Source organism: Panthera onca, chromosome C2 (assembly GCF_046562875.1).
Source record: "Panthera onca isolate mPanOnc1 chromosome C2, mPanOnc1 haplotype 2, whole genome shotgun sequence".
Taxonomy (NCBI): domain Eukaryota; kingdom Metazoa; phylum Chordata; class Mammalia; order Carnivora; family Felidae; genus Panthera; species Panthera onca.
In genome coordinates this window covers 5627465-5645282 of record NC_138347.1, presented here as the reverse complement: position 1 = coordinate 5645282, position 17818 = coordinate 5627465, and the positions used below count along the sequence as shown (strand labels likewise).

At 47.7% G+C, this 17818-nt stretch overlaps 1 protein-coding gene across 2 annotated transcripts in view; it reads right to left on the bottom strand.

Annotated features, from left to right (window-relative positions):
- DSCAM (DS cell adhesion molecule) overlaps positions 1-17818 on the bottom strand; it is a 762026-nt gene that overhangs the window by 132351 nt on the left and 611857 nt on the right. For both annotated transcript variants that reach the window (XM_078452754.2, XM_078452755.2), the window contains exons 12-14: positions 4118-4314; positions 2720-2816; positions 1237-1365 (exon numbers count right to left, since the gene is read on the bottom strand). In XM_078452754.2, the coding sequence (XP_078308880.2) occupies positions 1237-1365; positions 2720-2816; positions 4118-4314 (423 nt within the window). The remainder of the gene's footprint in view (positions 1-1236; positions 1366-2719; positions 2817-4117; positions 4315-17818) is intronic.

Here is a 17818-nt window from a genome sequence, read left to right as displayed (position 1 = left end):
TGCCCCCGCCTCCAGCCTGCGCTGGCTGTCCTATCCGCTGATGACAGTGCCCCAGGCAGCCATGGAGGGCCTCTCCCGAAGCCCCCCTGGGCCCCGTGCACGCATGGCTCACTGCCAGGTCTCTGTTGGGACTCTGGGTCACAAGCTGCTCTAGCGTGCGTTCCCCACCCAGCTGCGCACTGCAAGTCTCAAGTGCTGTTTCTAAAACCCCCGTTCTTGGGAGTTCTTAGCGTTCAGGCATTGCTTCAGGGACACTCCACCCTCGGCCGTCCTTTCCAGCTCCTGCCACCCTCTCGTCCTGCCCCTTGCTCACTCGTCCTGAAGCATTCCTCACTCACGACCTGCCTCCAGCTGCCCCGAGCTTTGGCTGTCACCAGGGTCTCAGCTCAAAAGATACTGTGCAGATCACGGACAGTGTCACCTAAAGTCTGGTGGCCGGAAAGGAAACAATAAGGCTATGCGTGGTCTGCGAGGAACTTGTTAACCCTACACATGCTGGCGAGGCTCTGATTCCTCTTATGAGAGGCAGGAAAAGTTCCCGCCAGAGGCCACACTGAGGTGTTCTCCCCTCGGCCTGATGGATCGTAGAGTTCCAAGTGACCCTGGCATTCGTGATCCCTTTAAGGGGATAAACGGACACACCTGTCACGGTCCTGACATTGGGTCTGTTTTACTCATGGCCCCTCTGCCGACCTGGCCGAACGCGGGCCTGTCCCTGTGGTCCTTCCAGGACGTCCCCTGCGGGGTCAGTGCCCGTCTCCGCCAGGAGCAGCTCTCCTGCCTCTGCACAGACTCGGCCCACGGACTCCAAGCACAGCTGGAGCCCAGGCTCTGGACGGAGTCCCCGTAGCGAGCAGCCACAGGGAAAATGGCACGTGAGGACAGCAAGGGGGGGCAGGAAAGAGGACATCAGTGGTCAGTAGCCAGGTGCTGTCCGTAGCTGCCCCCCTGCCGGCTGGTGGCAAGAACGCCAGGATGGCGGGCAGGGAGCAAGCCCGGGGCCCGGAGAGAAAGGAGGGGGCCCTGAGGCAGAGACAGGCCCCTGCACACAGACCGCACCCCAGAAAGGAAATGTGGAGTCCTTTGTGCAAGAAGAGAGACGAACCGGTAAAAGGAGCCCCCTCGGAGTTTCCGTGGAGTTCAGGTTTATTCTCACAGGTGATCGTGAATAACAAAGGAGAGCAGTAACAGGGCCTTTTGAAGTGGAAGTAAAGCTGGAGGGAATAAAGAGCTTACCTGATTTATTTTTGCACTCAATATCGTAGCCCGTGATGGGGCTGTTGCCGTCAAACCCCATGGTCCACCTGAGGGTGATTGTGCGAGCTTTCACGTCTTTGATCTCAATTTCGGGAGGGTCTGGGGGCTCTGCGCAATCGACAGGAAAACCCGGGCTTAGTTCAAACATGGCTCAGACAGAGGACGCGGGTGGAAATGCTGACTACGGCTCCCGAAAAGCCCTGTCAGCCTTTGACAGCAGCTGAAACTTTTACCTGGAAGCAATTTTTTTTCCTATTCGCATAGCAGGGACGAGAAATTCCACTTTTCCCCAAATGCCAATGTTTACAGCAGGGCTCTGTAAGCAGGCTTTTATCGCGGGGCTGGGCCACCAAACAAGGATGTCACTCTTCTGGTTTGGAATCTCGAACTCAAAAGAATGTCTGGGCTTCGAATGTTAAACTTCCCGTGTCATTTGCACCATTTGGCGTAAGGATTCCTAGAGGTGGGCTGACCAGGCACACTGTTACACGTGGTGCACTCCGTGGGCCCGCAGGGTCACCTGACCCAATTCCTTTAAGGATTTGCTCCCTGTGTTTTGGGGGCTGCACCTTGACATCCTCATGGGCACTGCAAGAAACTGTTTTGACACCAGCTGTGTGCATGTTCAACATTTTCTGGGAATCAGGAGCTGTTACGTAGCAAGCTGAGCCCACACAGGGGTCTGAGCCTGGGCATACACTTGGGGATGGGGGGGGCATGGGACAAGCTGAGGGCAAAATACAGGCTGGCACACCGCCCCCCGCCCCCAGTGGAATACGTGTGATATTCCTCAGACAGTCCTGGCGGCTCAAGAACAAAGGAAAGGGGTTTAAGTGCGCGCCATGGTGATGTGGGGAAACTAAGGCAAATGAAAAATGAAGTTCCCTACTGCCTACAGCCCACTGACAAGTCCTTGAGACCAGCAGAGTGCCTTCCCTCTAGGAGCTCAGCTGCCTCAAGGAAGACACTTTGCTGGGGGCAAAAGGGAATCTTGCCTTAACATTGTCCCAACCTCGAGGACCCTGTAAGTCTGCTTCCTTTATCTCAACTCCCCCAAGATATACGCTGGTGACCCTACTCCAAGCTTCTGGCCCCTGATATAGATCTGAAGGGGCTCGTGACTGAGGTTTTATTAAATGGTAATAAATGGTGTTTCCTTAGCAACAGCTAGCCCCTCAAGGTCCTGGAAACCTTGCTTCCAAAATACCTTAGAGACTTACTCTATCCTGGACCCCCTCCCAACCTGAGGGTAGAGAACGAGCTACCCCTCACGACCCCAGTGCAGCTCTTCCTGTCCACGGGTTCTGTCCCCGTGCTTTCATAAAATCACCTTTTTGCACCAAAGACGTCTTCAAGGATTCTTTCTTGGCCATCAGCTCCAGACCACCCCACCGCCATCCCCAAACCTCCTCACTTACTGTCCTAAAAGCCGTGTTTTCCCCCAATTTGGTCTCCTTCCTACCTTGCACTGTGAGCTGAATTATTCCACGGTCCTCCCCATAAGAATTGATAGCATGACAGGAGAAGAAGCCAGAATCTTCTCTAACAGTTGGCAAAATCTATGTGTAAAGCAGAAAGAAATCCATCTTATCCAGTAGTATGGAGCAAGGACAACTAAAAGGACTTTTGATGATAAAAATCTCTCCATTGCTACCCTTCCGGTCCCCAGCACACCCGCACACGTGCACACACACCCCCGAGAGCAAATTATTTCAGTGCAATTGTAACGGTGTAGATGGATAGGTTCGACGTACGTTATCAGTGTCAGCTGGTCCTCGTTAAATTGGATGTGTAATTTATGTAGGATGCCATGGTCAGGTTGATGTATATTCCATATATATATATATATATATATATATATATATATATATTTTTTTTTTTTTTTTTTTTTTCTCATGGTGTGTGCTTAGAGTATCCAGAGTGCCTAAAGAAGCAGACCTATAAATCCTGCAGTAAATGCTTGGTCCTACAGGACCCTCATTAGAGTTCTCTCTAGAAGGACTCTAGGATTGGACCTGTGAGTGAATCAATATCAGTGTTTCAAACACAGGGCTTTTTTTTTTTTTTTCTCTGTGTGGGCTATAGCATCATTCACCCCACCCCCCGCCACTAAAAACACCACTCAGTTAACTACCACTAGTACTAAAAAAATCTAAGAGGGGCGCCTGGGTGGCTCAGTCGGTTAAGCGGCCGACTTCGGCTCAGGTCGTGATCTCACGGTCTGTGAGTTCAAGCCCCGCATCGGGCTTTGTGCTGACAGCTCAGAGCCTGCAGCCTGTTTCGGATTCTGTGTCTCCCTCTCTCTGGCCCTCCCCCCTTCATGCTTTGTCTTTCTCTGTCTCAAAAATAAATAAACGTTAAAAAAATAAAATAAAAAAAAATAAAAAAATCTAAGAGACGACAATACTTTTTTTTCTAGTTTTTGTGATCCTATGTGAAAGACAGAAGCTTTTCTGTTGGATTTGTCCAAGAAAAGCAAACCACTTTTCCTTAGAAAGCCCATCCAATTTGTTTCTTTTTACAGCATGTTAAAACATGTGCACAGCATAAGATGCCATTTTTCTGGGATTAATTATCATTAAGAGACTCGATTCCTACCTTTTTTTTTTTTTTTTTTTTTGGTTTTTACTACTGTTGGGTTCCCTGCCATGCTCATTGTAATTTTATTCTTAATAACATTTAAAGTAAAGCACTGTTTTTGCAGGCTGCTCAGGAATCTTGCTGTAAGAAGTGGGAAAGAAATGGTAGTCCTGGAAGATTATCTGCTGTTCATCACCCGCATGCCCCCGCTTAGGTCAAAGGACAGGATTATTCTGCTGACAAAGTTAGATGCTGATCCGCTGTGTTTGACGCGTTTTACCTGCAGCGTTGAGATCACTTCCTCTCCCACCTCCTTGGTGGACACAAGGTAACGGGCCATCTCGGGGTTAATGATACGGTCCTCCTTCTCCCAGCGGACGATGATGGGCTTCTCGCCATGGGCTGCACAGCTCATTTCCTTCTTTTGACCCTGAGTGGCTAGGGTCGTATTTGGATAGGACGTTATCATCGCAGGAACTGAAAATCCAAGAAGGACACGACTTATTTGGCAAAGCAGGATTCTTGACTTCCCACCTCAACACTCAGCTGAATCTGGCTTAAAGGGGTGTTTCCTTGAGGGGCGTCTGGGGGGGCTCAGTCGGTTAAGTGTCCAACTCTTGGTTTTGGCTCAGCTCACGATCTCACGGTTTTGTCAGTTCAAGCCCCGCGTCAGACTCTGCACTGACAGTGTGGAGCCTCCTCGGGATTTTCTCTCTCTCTCTCTCTGCCCCTCCCCACCCACATTGTGCTTTCTTTCTCTCAAAATAAATAAATAAACATTTTTAAAAAAGAGCTGTTTCTTTGAAATAAAATGTATTCAAGAAACCGCTGAGCACGAATCATGAACAGAAAAGGGGCAAGGTGGCAGAAAAGTGAAACCTGACGAAATGAGCCCTAAGCTCATTCATTCAGAAGTTGCCATGGGATTTCATATTCAGGGGGCGCTGCTCTCTTCCCGGCCCACCGAGGGCACACGTCGGTCACGGAATATAGCCTGTGTCCCCGAGGACACATAGGAAAACAATTTTACTTGCTGAACAGATGGGAGAGGGGGCTTCCAGTAGCAAATGACAGTTTCTAACCCTGATTTTCAACTGTGGAACTCTGAAACCTTATCGAGCAACTTAGGCTGGGGCCCTGATCGCTGCTGACCCATCCTCGAAGTGACTTCTAGATATACCCACCGTTGTTACAAACTGTCACCGTCACCCGGAGACCCCAGACCCACCCTTCTCCCGTAACATATGGCAGGCCATCTCATCCCCAGCGCACCAAGAAAACAGAAACCTCTCTTTGTGCAACTTCTCAAGTTCCCTGTCTCCCACCTCAAAATTCATCTAAAGACCTCCATTCTTGGCCATGTGCTGGGTGACGTAGGACTCTGCTCCCACCCCATACACCACTTAGAGATGCAGGGCGGTGCAAAACAAGCATCCTTTTAAATGCGCACGCAGCTTCTAAGAAAGTGAGAGAAATCCCAGGAGCCGGAAGCAGAAGTGGCTGTTGAAAGGCCAGAGGTATTATGATGTTGGAGGCAGGGAGTTGAAAGTGGGACCTTCAAACCAGGCTGCTCAAAGGGCCCTACCTGCAGAGCGAGGACCTGCAACAAGGACAACCGGACCCACACGGGGGGAAGGGAAAAGCAAACAGCCTTGGCTTGTGTTATGGACGAAGAGAAAAAAAAGAAGCCTCCCCGGAAAACCCACAGCTGGTCTGCCTCTATGTGGGTTTGGGGTTAAATTCACGCTAAAGGGGCAATACGCTGGTGTTCCTACTTGGGCCGTGGGCCCGAAGATCCTAGCAAAAGAGACATGAACACACCCCAGTGGGAGGCACACTCCATCCATGCCCATCGGATCTCTCCTGGCCCGTGCTGGGTCCCGTCTTCCCCACAGCGTACCGGAGTGGGTTGAGACATACCACAACGAGTAAGAAACCTACCGGCTCTGTAGCCTGGACGCCCGCAGGAGAACCCACACTTTGAAGTTTCTCTACAGTCGGCGGGTGTGTGGCAGAGATTAGGAGGCATGGAGTGGACAGACTAACTGAAGGGAAGAAACACCGTGGGCCCCACATTTTATCCTCGGTGGTGGTGAGATCCCCCTTCCAGCACAACTGAGGGAAAGCCAGACTGGCGCATGGGCCCCAGCCTTCGGTCCCGATCACTCACTTCCTCTAGCCGCTTCAAGAAAAAAATTTAATCTTTACCAACAGCTTTTTTGAGGTCTTATTTACATGCCATAATATTTACCTGTTTTAAGGGCACAGGGGAAAGGGTTTGTCCATTGTAGTAGTTTTCTAGGAGAGCTGAAACAAATCACCACGAGCTGGGTGGCTTCCAACAACAGAAATCTGTTCTCTCACAGTTCTGGAGGCCAGTCCAAAATCAAGGTGAAGGCAGGGCCATGCTCCCTCCGAACTTCTAGGGAAGAATCATTCCCTGCCTCTTCCAGCTTCCGCTGGCCCCCACGATCCTTGGCTTGTGGCCACAACTCTCCCATCTCTGTCCACACTCACGTCATGTTCTTCCTTAAGGGTTTCCCCGGGTCTTCATGTGGATTTCTTATAAGGATACCAGTCATTGGATTTAGGACCCACCCTCACGCCGTATGACTTCATCTTAACTAATTATATCTGCAAAGACCTTATTTCCACACGAATTCACATTCTGAGGTTCATGTAGGCATGAGATTTTTTGGGGGGGCTCATATACATATATTTGTATTATCCAACACACACACACACACACACACACACACACACACACACACACTATTACAACCCAACAGAAGTACATACAGTTGTATAGTTACCACCACATCAAATTTGGTTTTATTTTTTTTTAAAGGAAAATCATTTTAGTAAGTTTATTTTTGAGAGAGACAGGGAGAGAGAGAGAGAGAGAGAGAGAGAGAGCAGAGGATGGCAGAGAGAGAGGGAGAAGAGAATCCCAAGCTGACAGCACAGAGCCTGATGTGGGGCTCTATCTCATGAACTGCGAGATCGTGACCTGAGCCCAAATCAAGAGTCAGATCCTTAGCTGACTGAGCAACCCAGGCGCCCCAACCATATCAATTTTTAGAGCATGTATTATCCCAAAAGGATTCCCCTGTCCATTTATAGTCCTTTCCTACTCCCCATTCCAGGCAAACAGTAATCAATATTCTGTCCTTCTAGATTTGCCTTTTCTGGACATTTCCTACAAATGGGATCCCATAGCAGGTATTCTTTTGTGTCTAATTTTTGCCTTTTTTCCCCCACTGAGAATGTTTTCCAGGTTAAGCCATAGTGTAGCATGTATCAGCATTTTCCCTTTTTAAAAAAAAAAATTTTATACATTTTTAAAAAATATGTATTTATCTTTGAGAGAGAGAGAGAGAGAGAGTGTGTGAGACAGGGAGGGGCAGAGAGAGAGGGAGACACAGAATCCAAAGCAAGCTCCAGGCTCTAAGCTGTCAGCACAGAGCCTGATGTGGGGCTCGAACCCACGAAGTGTGAGATTGTGACCTGAGCCGAAGTTGGACGCTTAACCAACTGAGTCACCCAGGCGCCCTTATCAGAGCTTCTTTTTTGTTGCTGAATAATACTGCATTGCACGGGATTAACACATTTCGTTTATTCATTCACAGTTGACACACATTGGAACTGTTTCCACTTTTGGGATATTATGAATAATGCTGCTACCAAGATTTGCATGAAGGTTCTCGCTTAGACCTATGGTTTCACTTTTCCCAGGTAGATCTCTACTAGAGAAACCGCTGTGTCACACGGAAATTCTACGTTTCACGTTCTGACGAACTGCCACATTGTCATCCCAAGTGGCTTCACCATTTTTACAATCTCTGTGTCAGAAGACGGAGCACAGAAGAGGAAGTGGGGGGAATGTTTCCCGTGAACCATAAAAGCAGGGTGAAGCTATAGGTGAGCTCCAGCTTGATGCTCACTGGCTGTAGAAAGCTCAGCGCCAACCCAGTGCTGCCACCGCAGAGGTGAGGGTGGTGAGGAAGGTTCCAGGAGAGGCTGACCCATGCCAACTGGGAGAATGAGGCAAACACAGGGGATGGAGCCCCTCCTTCTCTGAGATCAGGGCCTGCGAGCAGCATGAGAAGGCTCCACTGAGCTATGATCCTGGGACAACAGATGGGGACCTTCTCAGTATATTCCAATTCCTCACCCCACTGAGGGGAAGGGACTACAGCCCTGGGAGTTCACCAGCCCCATTCCCTGGTCCAGATAGTCACCAACTGAGGGGCCCTACCCAGACAGGGGGCTGAATGTGCATGCCATTTGGAGGGGCCAAAGGGAGACACGGTGTCCCTCTCCAAGGGCATCCTCCAAGGGGGAGGCTCTAGGGCGAGCAGGCAGTAGAGTGGACCACTACCTCTTATTTGATACTCCTGCCTGCAATTTTGCACCATCCTTTGTCAAGGGTTTGAAGGCTACAGAAAACCTCTGCACAGGACAGGAGGCATGGAACTTGGACATCTGGTGTGCAGAAGGGCAGCTGAAAGGGAAAACTCCCACCCTGACCAAGGGAGAAGTGGACAGGTGCACTGAATATTTGCGCCTGGGGCAGTGCGGGGGACATCCGCTTTCTTGCATGGAGCCTTGTGTGTGATCCCACCCTGCCCAGTGCACTGTGATGCAAGCTCATTATAGTGCAGGGGACCACTTTCTGGAACATAGTTATGGGGAGAGGCCAGACCAGCCTGTGAGGCTCTTCCCATATGTCTCCTTATCACTTTCCCTTTAAGCACAGAGTGAGGATTTCGTTTAGAGTGGCACCGTTTCAGAAAACCCCAACCACAGGAAATATATTTATGGGGAAAAGGAAGCAATCATAAATTGTGTCTAAGAACGCCCAAATAGCCCTAAAATATCTACAAAACGCAAACATGTTAGCAGTAGGAGAAACTGGATGTTCTTTCAAAGTCTCTTCATGTTCATGGGCAGAACAGATGAGTATAGTTCAATTACTTTCCTGCCTACAGCAGATTAACACCCTCCCTGGAGACAGCAGCTGGCTATTCCCTGGGTAGAACCAGAAAGAAAAGCGGAACTGCCCAAGAGCTGACATGAGAGATGATGGCAGAATGACACAAATCCCGAGATCATGGTGACCAGGCCCACGTGGGCTCACAAACACGATGTCTCTCTTCCCCGCACCCTGTGCTCAACATGCCCCCATACCAAGAAGACCATTATCCCATCATCATGGGTTTCCAAATGATGACCCTCGACCATTGAGAAAATGTTACACTGGCCTGGTGTGGTTTGCTTAATAAGAGATAGGACTATTTTAAGTATTCGAGAAGATTCCTTTCCAAAATGGTTAATAAAAACATTTTAAGTGTCCAAGAGGGTAGGAGAAATAAGTTGTGTAGACATTTTATTCATGCAAAGGCGTGGGATGAACTCAACATCTCTCTATGAGCATCCCTCGATGTCTTCCCTTGAAAATAGGCCAGGAAGGAAGGGGGTAGCAACCATTTTCCCCCAAGAGATTTGGAGAAAGAAATCAGGGGCACCTGTTGAATACTGGAAGTGTCAGTTGAACATCGACCCTTGGCAAATGTCCTCAGCGGTGGGGTGCTGGCTACGTAGGATGTATTCAGGCATGCTCATTAATGCATTAAGTCAGGGTCTTTGCCACTGGGAAAAATTCCTTTCTGTGATCATGGTAAACTCCGTATTTGTGTATGTTATCAAATTACTTAGACATGTGAAATGCAGTTGAGTTTTTAATTAAAAAAATGTTCTAAGGATCCAAATTATTTGAGAATCTCCCAAGAGGCTTTCTTTTGCTCCAACAACCACACGATCTTTTAAAGACAGGAATTGGGGGGCGCCTGGGTGGCTCAGTCGGTTAAGCGTCCCACTTCGGCTCAGGTCACGATCTCACGGTCCGTGAGTTCGAGCCCTGCGTCGGGCTCTGGGTTGATGGCTCAGAGCCTGGAGCCTGCTTCCGATTCTGTGTCTCCCTCTCTCTCTGCCCCTCCCCCGTTCATGCTCTGTCTCTCTCTGTCTCAAAAATAAATAAACGTTAAAAAAAAATAAAAAAAAAATACAGACAGGAATTGGTTGCTTATTGTAAGACTCACTGGATAAAACTGAGGGCAAAAAATGTGGATAGAAATAGGAAAAATGATTCAAATATCTGAGATCAAGACAGTCTGTTATGTCTAACCCATAATTGTCAACTTGTTGCTAAAAAAGACACGTAGATAACAACATATTTGCTCTCACTTGGGATGTATGTTGATGTGTGGATTTATCTGGGGGTTAAAGCAAAGGGTCACTTGGCGGCTTTGCATCCACTAGGTCTGTGACAACCATCGTGGACCTCACTGTAACAGATGTTGAACAATGGGGGCGTCTGGGGTGAGGGAGTGAGCCAAGGTGTACTGGTGGGGACGTGTGTAATGTTGATTGGTGGCTTCTGCATTTTAAATCCAACGCCAATCTCCAAGGTGGAGACCTCGGCAACAACGCCCAGGGCTGCAGGGATTTGGGGCCCTGGATGGGCTTGTTTGGCATCTCAAGCAGACACCAGTGGATTTGTATAGAACCACAGAGGGTGGGACTTAGGAGTTAATGAGTCAGTGCCTGTCCGCTCTTATAGATGCTACACCATCAGGCTCGGTTTATTGTTTTGTGGATTGTCTGGATTTTAAAAAGGGATGGAGAAAAAGTTAATGGCAAAGATTAAATGTCTGAAGCTATTACATTTTACATAGTGCCAAGTATTGTGAAACCATCCTTCCAGGATGCAAGGTTCAGCAAAGAAGTCTGATGCATCTGATTCAGCAAACAGTTCCCTCGCACCATTGACAAATGAATGACATTCCCCAATACTTCCTCCTGTTTTACTTCTGTCTTCCTTGTTACTGCAAATAAAAGCACCAAGAAACCTTTGCCTCGGAACAACACTGTTCAGTAGGAACAGCCATGTGGTAGCTACAGACATAAGGGTTCACAGAAAGGCAGCTAACGTATTTTATGAGAAGGAGTTGGCTCAATGGAATTGATGAGGCTGATATGGCCTATTTTATTATTATTTGTACATTTTGTTTTGGAGATCTGGTGGTTAAACGTTTCCTAGTGTACTGTTGGATGTATGCAGAAAAATTTGCAGACCAGAAAAAATAATACCAGCTGTCAAAATGGGCAGGTGGCTGTTGGGGGAAATTCTTCCGTGTGGGGGGGACCTTGTATGAAAGCAACACTTCTATCCCCTCCCCCGAATGGAGGGGCAATGACTAACCTGACTTGAGGGTTGGGGAGGAACTGACAAGTGTGACCCAGTTCCTTCCAGATATCTGTTGGCAGAGGGCACATGTTCCGATCTACAAACTTCCTGTAGTGAAAGAAGACGTGCCTGAGTGAGAGGTGTGTGCATCTCCAGCCTGGGCAGAGACTGGGGTAAGTCTCCCTAATTCTAGAATGTAGCATCTGCAAACACACATCTTCCAGAAAGCTAGTATCCAACCACTCTACTTCTGTGTCTATCTCTTGCTTGATTCTGAACTCAGGGGTATTATTTTGGGGGGCCCTCTTAAACTGTGACAGTAGGTATGGACTGTTCACCAAGCAGAAATTTCTAGTTACCTCTGGAAGCCCAGGTTCCTCTTTCCCCAGTTTTTAGCAAGAGACATTATTAAAAATATACCCTAATAAAAGAATGTATTTCCAAGTTCTTCTTGTAGTTGGGTGTTGCCAGCTCAAGGCAATGATGCATCCAGGTGTCCTAGGAGTTGAGCTCCCTTTAGGCTTTCTCGGTTTCCTCCTGTGCCAGCCTGACATCAGGGTCTGATACCTGGAGTTCCAGCTCCCATCTTGGACCTTGAGATGACTCTGGAGATGGGAGCCTGGGTCCTTGCTGACACCGTGAAGCTGTCATGCCCAAGCTGGCCCGCCTAACTCCAGAAAACATTTATATGAGAAAGAAGCAAACTATTATGTTTATTTATTATTATTTGGGGCTTTTCTATAATAGGAGATTAAGAATTGTTTTGAGCTGACCTTAATCATGGGTCTTGACTCTTTAGGATGATATGGCAGATGTTCCATACTGAAAAAAACAGTTTCTTTTTTAAAAATTTTTTAGAGAGAAAGAATGAATGAGTAGGGGAGAGGGGCGGGGGAGACAGAGGGGGAGAGAGGGAGAGAGAGAGAGAGAGAGAGAGAGTGAGAGAGAGAGAGAGAGAGAGAGAGAGAGAATCTTAAGAAGACTGCATGCTCAGTGCAGAGCCTGATGCAGGGATCAATCCCACACCCCTGGGATCAAGACTTGAACTGAAATCAAGAGTCTGTCAACCGAGAGATCTACCCAGGCGCCACCCCAAAAAGCAATTTCTATTGGATGGCTTTGCAGAGAAAGATACAATGTGCAGCATATATAGTTTCCAAAGTGATCTTCAGTTGCAAACTCATGATTATAGGATGGGTTACCATCAGCCTATATAACAAGGTCGTTGCCCAAGTGTGAATCCTAGGTGTGCCACTTGTTTCCTGAGTGGCCCCAGACAGTCACTTAACTACACTGTGCCTCACTCGGTTTTGTTCTTTGTCCCAGGGAGACAATGATCGTTGAGAGGATTAAAGAGGCCAGCCCGCAGCAGGGTCAGTGCTAGATAAGCATAGACTGATGGCATCCCCATGTGTCTGATGGCAGGGACTTGTGACGTCTTCAGATGAGGAATGGATGTGGACTTTTGTTTGGGGTCTGTGGTCTGCTCAGGACTTGGGGCACATCTTTTAGTAAAGACATTTTCAGTTTGGGCTCAAATCCATTAACCAAGATTTTTTTTCTCACAAGTGCCAAGTTCGAATTCATGGTAATTAAAGATTCCAGGGCCACAAAAGTGACCTTGAAAAAAAAAAAACTGTGAATAAATCTGTTGTAGGTCCAAGAAGAAGAATATACTGACTTCTCCGTTTTCCTCTCCAAGCTGGGGAGTATGAATCAGAAACTGAAACTCACATATAATTTAGCTTTGAGACATGACCCCCCGGTCCCTCCAGTCAGGAGCCTGATTCCCGCAGACCCCTGAGTGGAGCACAGGATGGAGAAATTTTGGTAGCAGAGCTGGGTTCTAGAAACGAGTCCATATTAGTGCCTCACAGTGTCAGGGGTGTGTAAAGGCTACGATGGAGAAGGCTCCCTAATGGGCAGGAAAAAAGTTTGTAAAATGCCAGACGGGGAAAACAGAGAGAGTTCCCGTGGGGATATGGCATTTTATTCCCCGGATCGGGGCATTTTATCATTTCTCCTTCTCCTTCTTCTCCTTCTTTGGAGAGTGAACCAGTTCTGAAATAAGGGTTTCTGTCTTACCTCACGAGCTGCTATGCAGGGAAGCAAATGCTCGGTGAAGCTTGCTGTTCACCCAGAATGTAATTTCCTATTCCTTAAAAATAAAAACCCATGGAAGAACATGTTACTGCTCCCCATGAAAAACACAGCATCGCTTTGAGAAGTTGTTTTCTGTTCTTTCCTTTTCCTAATAAGGAGAGGTTTAATTGCATTCCACATGGGAGCGATGCCTTGACAAAACCACCCGCCTCTGGCTTGTTAATGGTTTGCCCGTCTTCCTCTTCCAAAGATGCTATCTTTCTACTCACATTTGCCCTTTGGAAGACTGCCCCACCAAAATAGGTATTTAGCTCTGGTGAATAAACTCTGTATTGAGTCACGAATGTTATGACCAGCTCATGTTTCCCTGGTCCACCCACATATTTTCAGCCTTTTAAAGAAATGGTCAAAAAGATTTTTTTTTTTAAAAAAGGATCATTACCATGGCTCCTTGCAATGCTAATGTTTGAAGGGATGACCTTTTCACCTGTCACAGTCATGGGTGCTGAGAGATGACAACGTATCAGCGGAGCAGTGCTTTTTGCATGGATTTCTGAAGCGTAACAAACGGATGGGGTAATTTAACAGGGATTGGTACCACGCAGAGGCGGTGGGCAAACCCTGCTAGCAAGGGCAAAGGAAAGCCAGACCAGGAAAGCTTTGTTCAGAGAGTGTGTGCTGTGCGCTTTTCCTGCCAAGTTACCCGCTACGGAAGGTGCCATTTTTACATTGTGATATGTTGGCTTGTAGATTTCCATCATACACCACGATACCATCCAACAGCACCTCCCTGTTCAGGAAATCTGTGCTCTTATGGCACAAGGGGGCATCATCTGACCTACTTGCTTGCAGCATAAAGATGCAGGTGTCCGGTGGGGCTTCTGACACTGGCCGGGAAAAGTTGTGCGCACTGAGGCCCAACTCACACTCGTGGGACGTGAGCTAGGTAGCCTGAAGTGTGAACAGTGGGAGAATTTACACCACAGGCATTGGCAAACCCTAGAAATCAGGACTCTCTTCCTTCCCTCCACCTACAACAGTTTTTCCTCTTAAATACAGACCACAAAACGGCACAGGGGAGTGTGTCACTATACTGATGACTTTAAGGAGTGTTCCCATAATACAGGGGGCACTGAGGAGGCGGTGAGTTCACCTGAGAACAGTAACTAATCTTATTCATAAGAGTAAACCCTACCGATGTGAACAGCTCATCACTGTGTGTTGACATGTAATTCAGCAAAGAGTCCACACATATGTTGCTTTTTCAACTTAGGGATACAGAAGAGGGGACGGTTCTATTAATAAGCTGGTGATATTCAAGACGAGTTCTAAACATTACTCTCCTTTTTTAACGGCACAAAACCAATTCTAATACATTTTTGTCTTTTTTCCTCCCTCCCCAGCTCTGCTGAAGCTAGCACTGAAAAAGGAACAAAATGAAATACTGAGAAGCCTAGATAATCTCTAACTAGACAACTTGCCTGTCATGGTCGTCTGGTTCAATCCCTTCATTTTACAGAGAAGGAAAGACGAGCCCGGAATAGAGAAGTGGGTGTCAAAGTTTCAGGAGAGGAGTCAACCAGGATCTGACTTAAACGAGGTCTACTCTAGCCCCATCATTACCATCGTCAATACTCATCCCAACATAGAAAGTGGCCGATCTTTCTGGGTGCCCAGGACTCCCTCTGTTGGAGCAGACAAGCCCTGTCTCCTGGGGGTCCCCCTCAGTGCCTCCACTCTGTCAGAACAGAGGTGGCAGAAGAGGGTATGGTCCAAGGATGAAGCAACAAAGCCCAAACTGGAAAACAGAGGGACACAAGGGTTCATGCTTGGGAGGACCAGGGAGGCAGATGTTCTGAGACGTGAACACGTATTTTAAACCTGCTTCTTCAAGTACATTTTTTTTAACATCCCCCACCTCCCCCTACCCCCACCTCAACATTTGTCTGGGAAAAAAAATCAAACATACAGAAAGTTGAACAGCCATATACCCACTGCCTGGATTCCACAATGAATATTTCATGCGCAGACTTGAATCTAAATTTATTTCAGTGTTCTCTCATCAGCCAATCAAACTTTACTGAATACAGAATTTTCATTATTCTATTTTAAAATAGACCTGGCGAAAACATGACTCAGTGAGCATCTGGAAGATGGCGAAGGCACTAAGATGGCACCCTTCTTCCTGAAATCTGCTGCCCTGGGGGGAGACGGACGGCACGTGCCTCACTCTGGACTCTGCAGACGTGACTTGAGGTCTGGTGCCACTCTCACATGTGTCATATCGGAGGAAGAGGTGTGAAGGGGACTCGGAGCAAGGCGCCTGGGCTCCAGCCTCATACTGTCCAGGACATGCTATGAGTGGGCAAGACCACTGACTGTCCTGAGCCTCTTTTTTCTCGTGTGACTCCTAGGAGGGCTGCCTCGGACCGGATGCTGTCAACCTGGGCAGCACCTCAGAAGCTGGAGTCAACCTGAGTAGTTTTTAAAATAGACTAGTGCCCAGGCCCTACCCCAGGCCAATGGAGTCAGAGTCTCTGGGGGCAGGGCCCCGGAATGGGTTTATGTGAAGCTCTCCAAGGGATTCTCACATACAGCCTGCATTGCAACAACTCTACAGGGTGATCAGGGGTCTGTGACAGCCCTAATTCTCCTCCACTGTCCCTGTCCCTTTCCTTTCCATTTTGTCCCCTTATCCCCCTCCCCTCCTTCCTTATTTTTCTACCCTTCTTCTCTTTCTCTCACAATTCCATCATCATCACCATCATCATTGCTAACTTGCATGAGTGCTGACTTACATCTAGAACTTTTTCACATGCCCTGCGTGTATTTAACCCATATAGCAACCTGACGGGATAGACATTCTGGTCATAGAAATGGCCCAAGACCTATTTATAAGTTCCACTGTAAGTAGATTCTAAATTATGCTATAAAGATGTGTGAGAGATGCAGAAATAACGTTTTTAGCACATTCATTGGACTTAAATTTATATTAACAGATGTCCATGCAGATGATCCAAGAGAACCAGACACCAAATACCTATTTTGAAGTGGGGAAAAATAAAGAATAGAGCCCAAGCGAATGCAAGGATTCATTTAATATCTGGCCTCTTCTCCCCTTTGCCTTTATTTATAAGCAAGGAAACAGAGAACAAGAAGATTTATGACTGGCTAAACTGGAACACGTTCTCTTTGTGCCTCTACTTACCCCTAATCCAAAGGTCTGCTTCATCTAGTAGTCATGTTAATCTCTAACATGAACAGTTTTCCCTCCCCTCCCCTCCCTGCTTTGTCTTTTCTCTCCTGGTTCTTCCTTTCTTCTTCGAGGGCCTGCAGAAGCTAAGCGGGTCTAAGCCAAGCCAGATGAAATTCATAATTCATCCATGCCTCTCACTCTTTCAGTTGCGTGACCATTTTCACAAACATGATCTCATGGCAACACCCATGTTCTCAGTAGAGCAGAGAATTCTTAATTCCATTTACATGAACCAAAATAGGATCAGGGAAGGGACGTAATAAGCCTAGAGCCATGCAACTAGGAGGTAAGTAGAAAATCTAGAAGGAGACCCTAGATCTCCTGAATCCAAGTGCAAAGCCTCTTTGGACCAGAGGCTGGCCCACCTCTGACTACAGGGCATGGGGTAGCCAGGGCATCCTTGGAAGCCCCTTGACCCCAGGGCTGGGTCCACTCAGGGGAGACTCCCTATGACATCTTTGATAGCTCCAATTCCTCAGCTGCAAAATAACATGCCTTCTGTAAGCCCACTGCATATTTGAGACTGCTTGGTAGGACTGGCTATGTGATTTGTAGGACCCAGAGCAAAATAGAAACGTGGGGCCCTTGTTCAAAAAGCAGGAAAAAGGTGCCATTAAAGTTCTTTTGGGGGGGTGTACCTCACTTTATTATTTTTTTAATATGAAATTTATCGTCAAATTGGTTTCCATACAACACCCAGTGCTCATCCCAATAAGTGCCCTCCTCAATACCCATCACTTCCTTCCCCTCCCACCCCCCATCAACCCTCAGTTTATTCTCAATTTTTAAGAGTCTCTTATGGTTTGGCTCCCTCCCTCTCTAACTTTTTTCCCCCTAAAATATAAGGCTTTTTCTTTATACTGCGGTCTCTCTCTCTCTCTCTCTCATTCTCCCCCTGCCCCACATATCATGAGGGTTTGTATTTTCTGTTTAATGTTATGTTCCCCTGGACTTGGGGCTGGGCAAGTTCCAGCCCTCCCAGGCATGAGGACAAGGCCTGGGAGGTGGCCTGCATATGTGCACACCACACTGGCTGCCAGGGTCCCCTTTCCACCAGAATGACAGCCATACCCAGGTCTTGAGTGGGTGGCCCCAATGGTATTTTGAGTCACGTTCTGAAAGCTCCTGGTGTTGCCACTTAAAGGCAGGGAGAGCAAGGAGATGCTGTGGGGAGCCTGACCTTTCTCTTCCAACTCACACTAAGGTCCCCATGTGGGTAGGACCTCAGGGATTGTTGGGTAGAGAGCCTGGGGCCGGCTCAGGGAGACAGAGAAAGGAGAGACAGGTGGCCGTGGGAAGAGGATGACACCTGGGCTGAGGCTCAAGTGAACTGGGGAGTTCAAGCTCCACTCTTCCATCGGACTTCACTTACA